General features: G+C 51.1%; 3 protein-coding genes across 3 annotated transcripts; 1 reads left to right on the top strand and 2 right to left on the bottom strand.

Annotated features, from left to right (window-relative positions):
* Positions 1 to 5576: 5576 nt before the first annotated feature.
* Positions 5577 to 7500, bottom strand: NGA_2076900 (uncharacterized protein). The gene has a single exon (XM_005855951.1). The coding sequence runs from the start codon at positions 7396 to 7398 to the stop codon at positions 5845 to 5847; it is 1554 nt and encodes a 517-aa protein (XP_005856013.1). The 5' UTR covers positions 7399 to 7500; the 3' UTR covers positions 5577 to 5844.
* Positions 7501 to 7757: 257 nt separating this feature from the next.
* On the top strand, positions 7758 to 8460 carry NGA_2026500 (uncharacterized protein; the record flags this gene model as incomplete). The annotated part of the gene is made up of 1 exon (XM_005855949.1): positions 7758 to 8460. A coding segment is annotated over one exon (703 nt), but the record flags the coding sequence as incomplete, so codon positions are not given.
* Positions 8461 to 9719: 1259 nt separating this feature from the next.
* NGA_2019000 (conserved oligomeric golgi complex subunit 5) lies at positions 9720 to 10898 on the bottom strand (the record flags this gene model as incomplete). The annotated part of the gene is made up of 1 exon (XM_005855948.1): positions 9720 to 10898. A coding segment is annotated over one exon (1179 nt), but the record flags the coding sequence as incomplete, so codon positions are not given.
* Between the last annotated feature and the right edge of the window lie 1387 nt (positions 10899 to 12285).

Here is a 12285-nt window from a genome sequence, read left to right as displayed (position 1 = left end):
CATGTCTTATTTGCATCAGACGAACACGACAATCTGTGATGTTGCTTTGGTTTGAAGAACTTGACGGTGGGTGAGATGCGTCTCTTCAGTTTTCAAATTTTTTTGAACTCTGCCTCGACCGTTGCGGCCGTTAGACCGGCGAAACCGCTAACGCTCGTGACGCTTCGGTTTTGCACCTCTTCGACAAAACCATTTGATGTCGTGACATGTTTGCCCATGGTAAATATTTACATGAAAATTATTTCACAAATGATACTTCGCCAATTTTCCATATTTAAGCATAGCAAAGGCACAAGTGGCTTGTCCTCATACTTCTTAATTGTTCCTTTTGTACCGCTACTTTATAGCTTTACGTGGCTCAAGATAACGTCCTACTTCCTAACATATCAACTGTTTCTCGAACACTCCGTGCTATATCTAGCTATAAAATGGCATCCGTTGTCATCGCGCATGCGTTGTTGGCGACACACTGTTTGAGCGCTTCTTGTAATTAGAGTTCTCCGGGGCGCAGACAGGAGTGCCCTGGCATACTTGGATCACGCGACGCGTGGTATGCTAGGTCCACAAAAGAAATCCTTCTTTCAAACTTCTCAAATCTCAATGTCTCTCTCACAGGCTGATTATATATCGTTTTAAAGCCAAATGGAGACTTCGACGAGAAAAGGCTTTCATGAACGCAGTGACGCACGATTTCCCGCTGGAGCGCTTCATGATTCCATGAACTTGACATCAAATGATTCATTCAGAAGCTCTCAGTTTGGCAAGGAAGGCGCCTTCAACGAAGGTAAATGAGTAAAACAAATATTGGTCGAGATATTTTAAAATCTCGCGTTTCATACCGCAATTGGAACCCTGCTCTGCAATCAAGTTGCAAACTTTGTGACATAAAACACTGTCTGCTAACGCCTTTTCACTATACTCATACCATCATACGTAGTCAAGAAAGACCCTGGACGCTGGACGGCTGAGGAACATATGTTGTTTCTTAGGGGTCTGCAATTACACGGTAAATCATGGAAGAAAATATCCGAGATTGTTACAACGCGGACAGTGGTCCAAATTCGTACACATGCCCAGAAATACCTTATAAAATTGGAAAAGGCTAGAAAGGCTGGTCATCAGGGTGTCTTAATGATGGATGGGAAAGGCGTCGATAACACTGAACGTCGAGGCACTTCCAAGGTACGTCGCTTAAAATCCAATCAAAAATTGTCATTTTTTTCACTATTGATGCGTCTTTTCATGCTTGAAGGCTTGGCCTTATGTTGTTTTACATCTAAGACTCTCTTCTTTAAATACCAGAAATCATCTTTGTCCACGGAAACGGTGAGTTTCACATCTACTTCTGAATCTTCTGTTCTCGAGCAAAAGAGACAGAAAAATGAGCCAGCGGCTCACCTGCCAGGTCCTGTGCAGCATACTACTGTACGCCCTTTTGCACCTGTCACAAGAGCCGCACCTTCAGGCTGCCCCCCAACTGCGCCCGCAGGATTCGTGCCATGGATGGTAGGCCCATACGCTTGTGTCCCGCCAACATACTACAACATGCAAATGATGGCCCATGGATATGACTTTGGTGCTCCGCTGGTATCGCCATCATCACAATATCGTGCGAGTTTTCCAAATCCCCTGTCTGCACCCGGAGGAAATTGCCAAGAGCAGGACTTGGGACTAAACGCACCTCAATCTGTGAGAATGCCCTTGGAGGCTGAAATGGCTGCACAAATTCATTACCTGGGCATTGACGACGAGGAAACTATCGCGCAAAATCAGCCAAATTCCTATAAGCGTCTACGTGTCCCCGCAGGTCTGGCTATGGCGACGCCTGCGGCGGTTCCTACGGCACAATCCTCTCATTGTAAAGTCTACGTTGCCCCGCAGCAGTCATGCACCTCGCCTTCTGATATGACTCCGACTCTAACCGCATCAGCCTTACATCTGCCACCGCAGGGATCTCTTTGCCCGTTCATGACATCAAATCCTTTAGACGAGCTCATGCAAAGCCTGTCGCAGGAGAATCTTTCTTCCTCCTGCTCCTCGACCTCTCCATCTATCGCACCCGAAGTTGATGTACCCAGCATGCATGACATACTCATTTGGGACCTAAATGGGAAACATAGCCGCCCTTCTTCCCTTAGCTCCTGGGACGAGGAGGGCTTCGATGGAGTCTCGACCTCATCTTCCCCTGCAAGCATTGACAATCACGTTGTTTGCCAACCTCCGGATTTGAGCGAGCTTCAGTATGCGAAAGCTGCATGAAGCGTTCCTTGTGGTATGGTAAGGTCAACTTTTCGATTTTTTGTTGACATGCCTCCTGCTCTCGTTCTAGATGCTTATCGTGTTTGGCAGATATGAGCGCCGAGGCACTGAGTTACATTGTCCTTGTTCCACACTTACAAAATCCACACCGATGTCTTCGTATGCCTGTGATCATATGTGGAATTTACATATTACGACTTTTATTTTGGCGGGAAAAAGGAATGCAAGGTGTGCAAAGAAAGGCATGTACTCACGTCAAAATGAATACTGAATCCGTTGCGCACGTGTGGATCCATGGAAACATTCCTTTTTTGATTTATGGTTTTCTTGGGCACCTTTCAGATAGTTTGCAGAGTTCTAAATAATTGAGTTAATTGATCTCTGGGAGTGAAAGTTTAGTCAGAAAAAAATCATTTAATGACAAGAGTTATTACCCTTATTTGTGCTCAACTTCTTAGTCCAGCTCGACGTAAATAAAAAGCTACTGGCGAACGTCTCTCACGGCAATGGAAAAGAACGTTTCTTGTTAATCTTTCACCATGAGATGATAAAAATCTACGTCTCGATACGATGTAGCTTCTCATCCTTCATTGCGGGAATGACTATTTATTTCTTTCACATGGCGACTGTACACAGGCATTGACAGGCATATGTAAGTAGAGATTTTCTGACCTATAAGCTACGAGAATATATAATATAAAATCGAAAGAGTCCCCTCTATTCAGATTTTTTCATCTATAGCAAGAATTTTGATGCCCGAAGTAATAATCCTACTACCGAAATCTCAAATGGTGTGATGAGGTGTATGCGAGACTGGATTTGTTGATGGATTACTTATCTCGACGAGCCGTTTAGGACGATCGCGCAAATTAATGACTGTTTCGCCGTTTATGACCGCCTGTGTCGTTCTCTCCTGGAATTTTGCCGATCGCATCCGGGGGCCCAACCGCCACCTCCTTCGGGGTTACCATCTCCCTCCGCTCTTCCTCATCTTGCGGAATGGGTTGAAGTACTTGGCAGGGCTCTGCGGCCGGTTGTCGCTCGGGTTCGGGTATTGGTGGCGGGAGCGTAGTGGTCTTGTGGTTTTCCTTGGCATCTGAAGGCGGCTGTGTCTCTTCTTGAGGCTTCTGCTGTGGTTCCTCTTGCCCTCTATGCTCTTCGCCTTCCTTGAAACCCACTTTCTCCCCCGATGCCCCACCACAGGCGCTGGACCGGCGCCGGTCATGGTGCACACCATTCACCGTTCCTGCAGCGCCCACAACATAGTCTTCCGCCCGTTCCTTGATCATGTTGAACATGTTGCGAACGCGCGAGAGGGAAGAGGAAGTTCCAGTGGAGTTCCGACGATGGCGACTTAGGCCGCGAACGATGCTTCCAAGGGCATCCACGAATTCCCGGGCTGTCGGGCGCTTGAGTTGGTCGGGATCCCAGGCCTGCACGATGATGCTACTGAGCGCGGGAGGCCATTTAGGGTCGACTGGGGGCCGGAAATGCCGGTGCACCACATGATGGAAGAAGTCCTTGCGGCTCATGCCTTGGAATGGCTTTGTTCCTTGCACCATCTGCCACGTTATGAGAGCGAGACTGTACACATCTGCCTTGGCATTGTAGAGCATACCGAGGGCAACCTCGGGCGCCATATAGCGAAGACTACCGGTCTCCCCCGTCATTTCATAGACCTCATTGATGGAGGCCCCCCGGGGCACTGAGCGAGCCAGGCCAAAATCGATGAGTTTGACACTGCCCGACTCCCCGAAAGCCAGGTTGTCGGGCTTCAAGTCTCGGTGAAGGGTAACGTGACCGGTTATGGCCGCATCATGGAGGTAGACTAACGCCTCCCCGATGGCCATTGCATATGTTAGGGATTCGAGCATGGTAAGGCGCACCTCGCCCCCCATGCGCTGATTGAGCGTTTCATCGAGCCGCTCCAGCACGGTAAAAGGCACACCATTATACACCCCTGTACCGATAAATTCAACAATATTAGAATGATCCAACTGGCTGAGGAGTGTCTGTTCGAAGCGCATTTGTTTCAGCGTCACTTGGCTCTCCTTGTACTGCTCTCGTAGCAATTTCACAACCACGTTTTTGCCCTTGTAGATAGCCGAAAAGACATGAGAAAATGCCCCCGACGCAAGAAATTCAACGTTTTCAAGCTGCTCATAGTCGAAGACATCCAGGGCTACGGCGCCTGTTGCCTTATCTCGGACTATCACGTCTGGTGGCCCTGCTGTGGCGCTGCGAATGCGGTAATCCGAATCCTGGATGCCTTGGGTCTTGTCAAGCCTTTCTTGAGTAGGAGGTGCTTTACTCGGAATCACACTCAACGATTCCCTTTTCTTACGCATGGTTACAATACTTCCCTTGCTAGCCGCTCTGACTGTAGACGCCATAGTCGTGGCCGGTGCGGAGTTTGTTCGTCTCCCTTCAGTCAATGTCAATCACCTTTTCACTTTTCGCCTCAACCTAAGAAATCCCAAAAGGCAGTAGATCCAGCCTGTATGTTGCGTATTTAAAAAACAAGGCTTCGCATGAGAGGGCCATTCATTCAAACTACTGTCCCTGCTTGTTCAGAAAGTAAAATAGATCAGCTTTTCAAGCCTGTAATTCAGAAGTCGCTGTTATTATGCATTCATACATCAATATCTGAAGATTACAAATTGTGCGTATTTGAAGGTAATCACGTCCTTCCCTGGCTTTGCCTTGCCTCCCCATGACATGTAAGACCAATGCTTGGTTTGACCAAAAGCACTCTCAAACAACCTCTGCGTAAATTGCCTAAGTAAAGGGCAAGTGACCCCAGGCCTTGCTAGGTGGTGAGTGAAGGATTAATTTGTTTCCTTAAAACGTGGCAATTTTTGGAAAAAAAGTGTTTAAACAATGCATGGAGCTCGCGGCATCAGAAGGACGCGCGTAAACCTCTCTCAAGGACTCTCCGCTTCAACATCGCATTTCTACTAAAACATGGGCAAAAAGTTGACACGTGTCCCTTTTCACGACTTTCAGATGGCTTGAAATGAAGTAAGGTATATGTAAAGGATGAAATAATGTAGTTTGTTTACACGATTGGTATACGGCGGAGATGGAAATGCCATGTTAAGAAGGATGCAAACCAAAACAGGATTCGCCCCACCTTGCTGACGTTCCTGTCCGGGGCCCGGGGGGGTTGGAACGGTTATTTGAACATTTAAAAATCAAAAGTTATTCCTGCCTTGAACGCGAAGAGTTTCAGTGAGTTGCTTAAAAAGACATTGTTCAAGTTTACCTCATGCATGAGTGAACCATGTTCAAAAAAGGATATGCCCTTTAAAGGTATGCTTTTTAATATGTGGCATAATTTCCAATTGACTTCTTCTACCTCTGATAATCCTCGACAACTAATTGCTTACTTGTCGCTTAAGTCGTCTCACAGTCATCGCACCGTCCCCCCAAACTGCAAAACATGGTGGGATTTTACACCCTTTCACCGGATGGAATACATTCTATTAACATCTTGTACATAAATTCATGCGTGCACATATGGGTGCTACCACCAAACCAATTTTCAGCACATACACCCTTTCCTTCGGATCATTTCCACCCGTTTCACATATGTCCCTTCCAAAAATGAAGGAGGCCGCCTCTCTTGCGCTCGCGTGCAGTGTTGCCTTCCTTTGCTTCCTGCACTGCAAGTGATGGCGTGTGCGCTGTCTCCTGCGCTTCCATCGCATTACCCGAAAAAGGCGTATGCTTTTTTACAAGATACTCGATTTTCTCTCGGCTGGATCCCAAAAAATTATCAAGCGAACATAGAAGAGTCTCAAGACGCACGGCAGGAAATAGAAGGACTTGGATGAGGCGCGGCATATCTTGACCTTCACGATGACTTTGATACATGCAGCCTACAGCAGTCCAAAAGAAATTAGACAGCAAGTATAAGCATTTGTCATTCAACAATCCCGTGCCAGGTCCGTCTGCTCCCGCGTCCATTACGTCCACTAGCATGTCAGTAACCCAAAGGGCACCCAAGGCCGATGAAGAAATGACCAGTGTAAGGCGAGGCACGACAAAATGTACGACAATTAGCCCCTTGAGTACAGAGACCAAGGACACAGTCATTCCAAGAAGTTTTTGTGTCTCTCTAGGCAAGTATTGAAGGACCTCCAACCGAGGAATGCGCTCTGCCACAGCCTGCACAGCGTGGTCAATGTGCTGGGATATCAAGGAGGCCAGGTCAAAGCCTATGGAGAGACCCCGCAATGTCGACGATGACGCCGTTGCAAAACATGCTAAAGCCGAAGTGTAGATTCCAGAAAATAGATCCTTGATCTTTACAAAGTCGATTGCAGCTGCCACAGCGTGCATTGAAGAAAAGGCTTGGTTGAGGATCCAGGATTTCTCGTTCAGCTCTCGTAGATTGAGTTTGGCTTTCCGAACTGCTTCCCTAGCTTCTGACTCTGTCACTTTTCCGTCCTTGGCAGCTTCAGCGGACTCGTGTAACAATTTGCGCGTTGATTGGATCTCATAGTGCACAGCCTGCAGGAGTTTTTTGGTATGCAACATATTCGGGTATTCCCTTTTAATAGTCCGTCGTGCGGTGCCGTACATGTCGACAAACTCATTCCATGCTCTCTGCATTACAGGAAGCCCAGTTACTCGTAAGGTGTGAATGAAAACTACTAAATGAGAAAAGTGCATGCCATAAAGTACCATGCTCAATCCAACGCAGCCCTTTACAATAACCTGGCGAGCAAACGCTGTTTTCTGTAATACATTGAGCATCCGATCTTCAAGCTGCTCGAGGTAAGGTTTCTCAAGACCCAAATACTCGCGAACGTCCAACGTGGCCTCGTCAACTATATCGGTAAACTTTTCTTGCAATTTGAAGGCTTGCTCCTTCACCTGTAAGGCCCTTTCCCTCACCAAATGGATGCCTTCCTGGAAGTCTTCGTTGAATTCCTCCATGCTATCTCTGAACAACTCGAAAGTCGTCATCGCACCCTCCGTTTCTTCCATTTCTGGCATATGTTGGTCTTCGCCTCTCAAGTTTTCTTTCCCCCCAAGCCTTTCCGATGCCTCCTCGACGGCAAGTATGCGACAAACAAAGTATGAAAAAAAGACAATACACAGAACCAGTTGATATTTTCTGATAGCCGCCATGATCTCTATCTCATCTCTGTTTCAAAGACTTGCTGTTCCTGTCCTGTTTCAAAGTTGTACTGCGAAATTCTCGGAAACCTCCTACCTACTAGCACCTTTCTGCTTGCAGTCTTTGTCCGCGTTGAAAGTGATTTCTCTGCCAGGCAGTGGAAGAAAATGTGAAAGGATCGTGTTAAGATACATCGAGTTGTATAATGCGCACTAAACTTCTTTAGCGCTCTTGGCATGTTCCGAGAAGTGTGTTGCAAGCTTCTTCCGCGATCAGCCTCAGGCTAGCTCGCCCAGCCGAGGGGGGTCGTACGTCCTCAGTGATAGTCCTTCTCACCTAATAATGCAAACACCATCATTAAATTATCGGTAGCCATGCAGGGACAGTCCGTTGATGAACCCAGGGACAAAAATGCGAGGCTTCCGTCCGAGCGAGGCCCTTCGACGGCCTCATCTATGTGTCTAGGGGGATCTCAAGCAACAGCATTACCGCAGGCACATAGCGAGCGGGTTTTCGACCTAGCCTTCGACAAATCCAACAGGTGGATGGCCTCAGCCTCTGATGCTGAAGATGTGAAAATTTGGGACGTCGCAGCTAGTGGAGAAGTGCCGAAACTTTTGCAGAGGCTCCCGCATGCAGCTGAAGTGCTTCGAGTTGCCTGGAAAGGGCAACCGAGGGATGGAGAGCAATCGAGGGATGGAGAAAGGGTTGCTGATCTTCCGAACACAACATCATGGTTTGCCACTGGTACCGCCGCAGGAGCTGTACGTATATATTGTGTGGCAGCACAGGCGAAAAGCGAGAGAAATCCGAATAAGAGTCATGACCAAAAGGAAGCTGGTGCGACCTTTGCCTTAAAAACCGAATTTGCGCATCCCGGCCCGGATCAGCAAATTTATGCACTTCTTTGGCTCGAGACTACAGAACTGAATTCTCAGCCTTCACTCATGACGGCTGCGGACGACAAAATCTACTGGTGGGACGTGGAGAACCAGAGCTTGACTAACACGTGGGCCTTCGACTCCGTGGCTCCAACGACAGAGCCAGGAAATCGGGCGGCCTACGGCGGCGTAAAACGGAACCCTGCAAACATTTGCTACATATTTGACGCCGTTGCGGGTGAGCTGTACCCCGGGCAGGGCGAAGACGTGGTGTGTGTGGCCCTGAGCGACGGAAGTGTGCGCGTGCTCGATCGCCGGTCGGCCCGTACGGTTGCCAGGGTGCAGGGGGCGGAGGGGCACTTGACTGCATTGCACCTTGCCACCCATGAGCATCTGCTCTTAGCGTGCGGAGGACGCGGCGACGTGGTTGCTTTCGACACACGAACATTTTCCTTGCGCGCTGTCTTGAAGGGCCACGGACGGCCGGTGTTCGGTGCTGCGCTTGTGCCCCCCGACCTGACAAATTGTGTTGGTAGCGAAGCTATCAATGCGCCAATGGTGATGACCTGGTCGACGGACACGACGCTGCGCTTCTTCGACCTGAATACCGGCAATTCCGCAGCCCGCCATGTCGTGTGCCACCCACGTTTTCCGATTTTGACTTGCGCGTTCAGACCCGGGCACAGACAGCTTGTTTTGGGGGGGGGGACGGGAGTGCCAGAACCACACACGCACCTGCCTCAGGATCTACAGAAGACAGAAAAATGTTGCGCACATGGCGATGTCAAGCCTCCATCGCTCCTATACTACAATTTTCATGGCTAATTGTAAAAAGCAAAGTACAGTGATCACATCATCGGGGGCCACTTATATCAGTCGATTATTTCATTCAAAACACCGAAAGTTGTCTGTTTCACCAATTCAATGGGAATCGTGTTGCAGAGATGCTAGTGCTGCTGCCATTGTTGTAATGCTTGGCCGCACTTTGCTCCTCTTCTCCCAGCCGGTCTCCGAACGCTTTCAACAAGGGCCCACCAGAGTTGAGCATGACATCGTAGATGTAGGCAAGCTCACCCTGCGTGGCACTCGTGCGCTGGGCGTAGGCGTCCAGACACAACTGGACCATTTGCCAATGAGCACTTTCTGCTGCCATCCTGGGATCTCGCCGCTTACTAGGGAGGTTTTCCATACTTGCCTCGTCTTCCGCAGCACCGCCCTCCTGGAGGACTCGCTTGTCCATGTAATAGATAGACAAGAGCTCTTCCACCAGCGTGCGTGCCGAGCAGCGTTGGAGAATGTGCGGTGAGCTGAGCTCGAGAGGAGCGCGGACGAAGAGCGCGTCCAGCAAGGTGGAGGGCCGGAGGTTGGCTGTGAAGCGCTCTTTCAATAGGCCCTTCACTGTCAAGGGGTTTTGCTCGTCTCCGAAGAAACACAGCTCGCGAAACGCTTTCAGCTCCAGGTAAGGGGCACCCAGCTCTGCGAGTTTAGGATGTAGGGAGTAGAGGGCTGTCTCCAGCATGGCCATGTCGTTGGTTATTTTCGCCTTGCCTGCCTCGTTGAGAGGGCGGACGAGCGCCGCATGGCTCACATAAAGGCGCAGTAGCCGTCCGGCGAGAGCCTTGAAGGCCCGGGAGACAAACTCGCATTGTAAAGGGAAACGGCTAAGGTGATGCTTCCGCAAAGCTTCCACAGCGGCTTGAAAGGTACTGATAAATCGGGAATTCATAGTTTGGCCTTTGTCTCCTTGTTCTTGCTCTTGAGGTAGAGGCGCATAGTTCTCCAGGTGCATCTCCGCCAGCGTCCCACCCAGCTCCGTCGCGATGTCCACCATGTAGGGATGTACCAAGTTGACGACTGCTAATGTCTCCAGGGCCCCCACGGCCTCCGCCACAGCTTTCGTGCAAGAGACTCCGACGCGGAAGGCAGGCGCCAGCTCCTGCGGTAAGCGTTGAAGGCCGTGGTGTAGGAGGGCCACCAGCTGCAGGAGTTGCAGGTTGTGCTCTTTCTCGTACCCCAGCATCCACCCACGCAGCGGATAAAGCTTGCGTGCGCCCTCTCCGGTGTTGATCATGGCCTCGATCTTCGCACAAAAGAGATACACCGCCTTCACCATGCCCTGCAGCACGTGAGGGAGGAGGAGCGGCCCTCCCTCCGCAAGGGCGCTTACAACCTCGGTTTGCATGACGCGAAGGAGCGCCTGCAAGTCATGTTTGCTGGGAATGGCCGCCTGGTAGCCCTCCTGGCTGGGGAACATCTGCTCTATGGGCCGACACAGACGCTGCAGGCTCTGTCCTAAGTATAGATCGCGGAGGCTCCTCAGAGCCTCTGCACCCACCGTCCGCTCTTCATGGCTGCCACCGGCCGTTTCGGGCGCAAGCGACAGCGAGGAAGGCGACAGACGCTCAGACATCGGCCCGTGCTCTTCTTCGCCTTCAATCAAACCCGTTTGAGCCTCCGACGACGTCCCCTCACCCAACGCCTCCACAAGCGCCAAAAGCGCGGCCGGATTGCCCCTCTCTTGGGAGCGACTGAGAACTCCATGCGGTGCACCTTGTAGCAAGCTATGGCATTGCTTGGACGTGCTGTCCACCAGACTGTCCAGAGCGTCCGTCAGACTCCGCAGAAAATGCGGGTAGCTATTGACTATTGGCGCAACCGCCAATGAGGAAGGCGCCGCAACGACCGAAGACGCGCGTCGTGAGGCCCTCTCTGTCGTGGAGCGTATGATGGCCGTAAGCTCCAACCAGTACAGCCAGTACAGCGCACCCACACCAGATGGTGACCATCCGCGCGCTCGGTCTCTGACTCCGGCGGACTCTATGTGGGTGTTGTTCTCACTCGAGCCTGTCCTGCCCTTCGCAGCGGAAGACGATGCGACGCTCGGCAATGCCATGACGCGGTCCGCGGCGCGTGCGAAGTCGGGGGACTGCAGCACTATTGACAGGAGATCTTGGTTCGTGGCCGCGTCAGTCTTCATGTGGAGAGCTCTCTGGAGGGACCAGACTTTCAGCGAGGACTGCAAGAGCACTGTCGCCCACCGATCGCAGTGGTCCCGGATGCGCACTTGCCGCTGTCGGAGGGCAATAGCTTCCATCTCCCCACCACCCTGTCGCTGAGAGGTGGCTGTGCTGGCGGGCGGTGAGGAAGTAGGCGCTGTTGAGGAAAGGCGTGGCACGGAGGAGTCCGGGGCGACGACCGCCTCCAGAGCCCCCGGGTCCAAGGCGAGCCGAGTGGCCTCGGCCCCCTCCGCCACCATCGCCGCAAGGCATTTGAGTACCACAGGGGCAAGGTGTTGCAAGTTATGAAATACCTGCAAGGCCGGGTCAAGGTCTGCTTGGTTCATACTCAGCATGGCCGCCTTGAGACTGGCCATGCCAGTGCGACGCAGGCCAAGTCCGAGAGAAGCCACGTATGGGCGCTCCGCCGTCACCAAACTCAATTCTGCCAGAGCCGGATCCTCTAAAATCGCTTCCACCTCGTGTAGGTGCTGCGCAGCCTTAGCGATATCACGGAGCTCTAACCCTTTCCGCGCCGACTCGGGATCCTCTTTTGCGAGATCCACGTTCGACAGGGTACTGCTTTCTTTGATCCGAGTCAAAGCCACCAAGAAACGAGCAATTTTCTTTAAAATATCGTTCGACTCATGGATTCGCCTGAGTTGCTGGGTGCGACGCTCCGTGTCCTTGTATGGCTCGAGCAGCTCGGCGCTCAATTTCTTCACAGATCGACGCAACTCCTTGCTCCGGACAGTCAGCACATCACAATTCTCGCGGAGTTCACCCAGGTCTCCCATACCTTGCATGAGCTCCTGTTGATGCTGCAAAATATGCTTCTCAATGGCTGCTTCGACAATAGTCAGCTGCTCTGTCAGTTGCGCTACCATGACTTCAACCCGTGAGCGCGCCGAGGATGGGCGGGTACTCGACGCTGTCCTCAAGGGAGATCCCGTCGCGCCACTTGCGTTGTCGGTACCCACAACATGAGCAGAGAAAGAGGCTGCATCAAAATGTGGCTCGA

Source organism: Nannochloropsis gaditana (genome assembly GCF_000240725.1).
Source record: "Nannochloropsis gaditana CCMP526 unplaced genomic scaffold scaffold069, whole genome shotgun sequence".
Lineage (NCBI taxonomy): Eukaryota > Eustigmatophyceae > Eustigmatales > Monodopsidaceae > Microchloropsis > Microchloropsis gaditana.
Note: the sequence above shows the minus strand (reverse complement) of the source record. Positions and strands in the feature narration are given on the sequence as shown.

Coding starts and splice junctions, on each gene's coding strand:
- NGA_2076900 (XM_005855951.1), bottom strand. CDS start 7,398: ATGGCGGCTATCAGAAAATATCAACTGGTTCTGTGTATTGTCTTTTTT.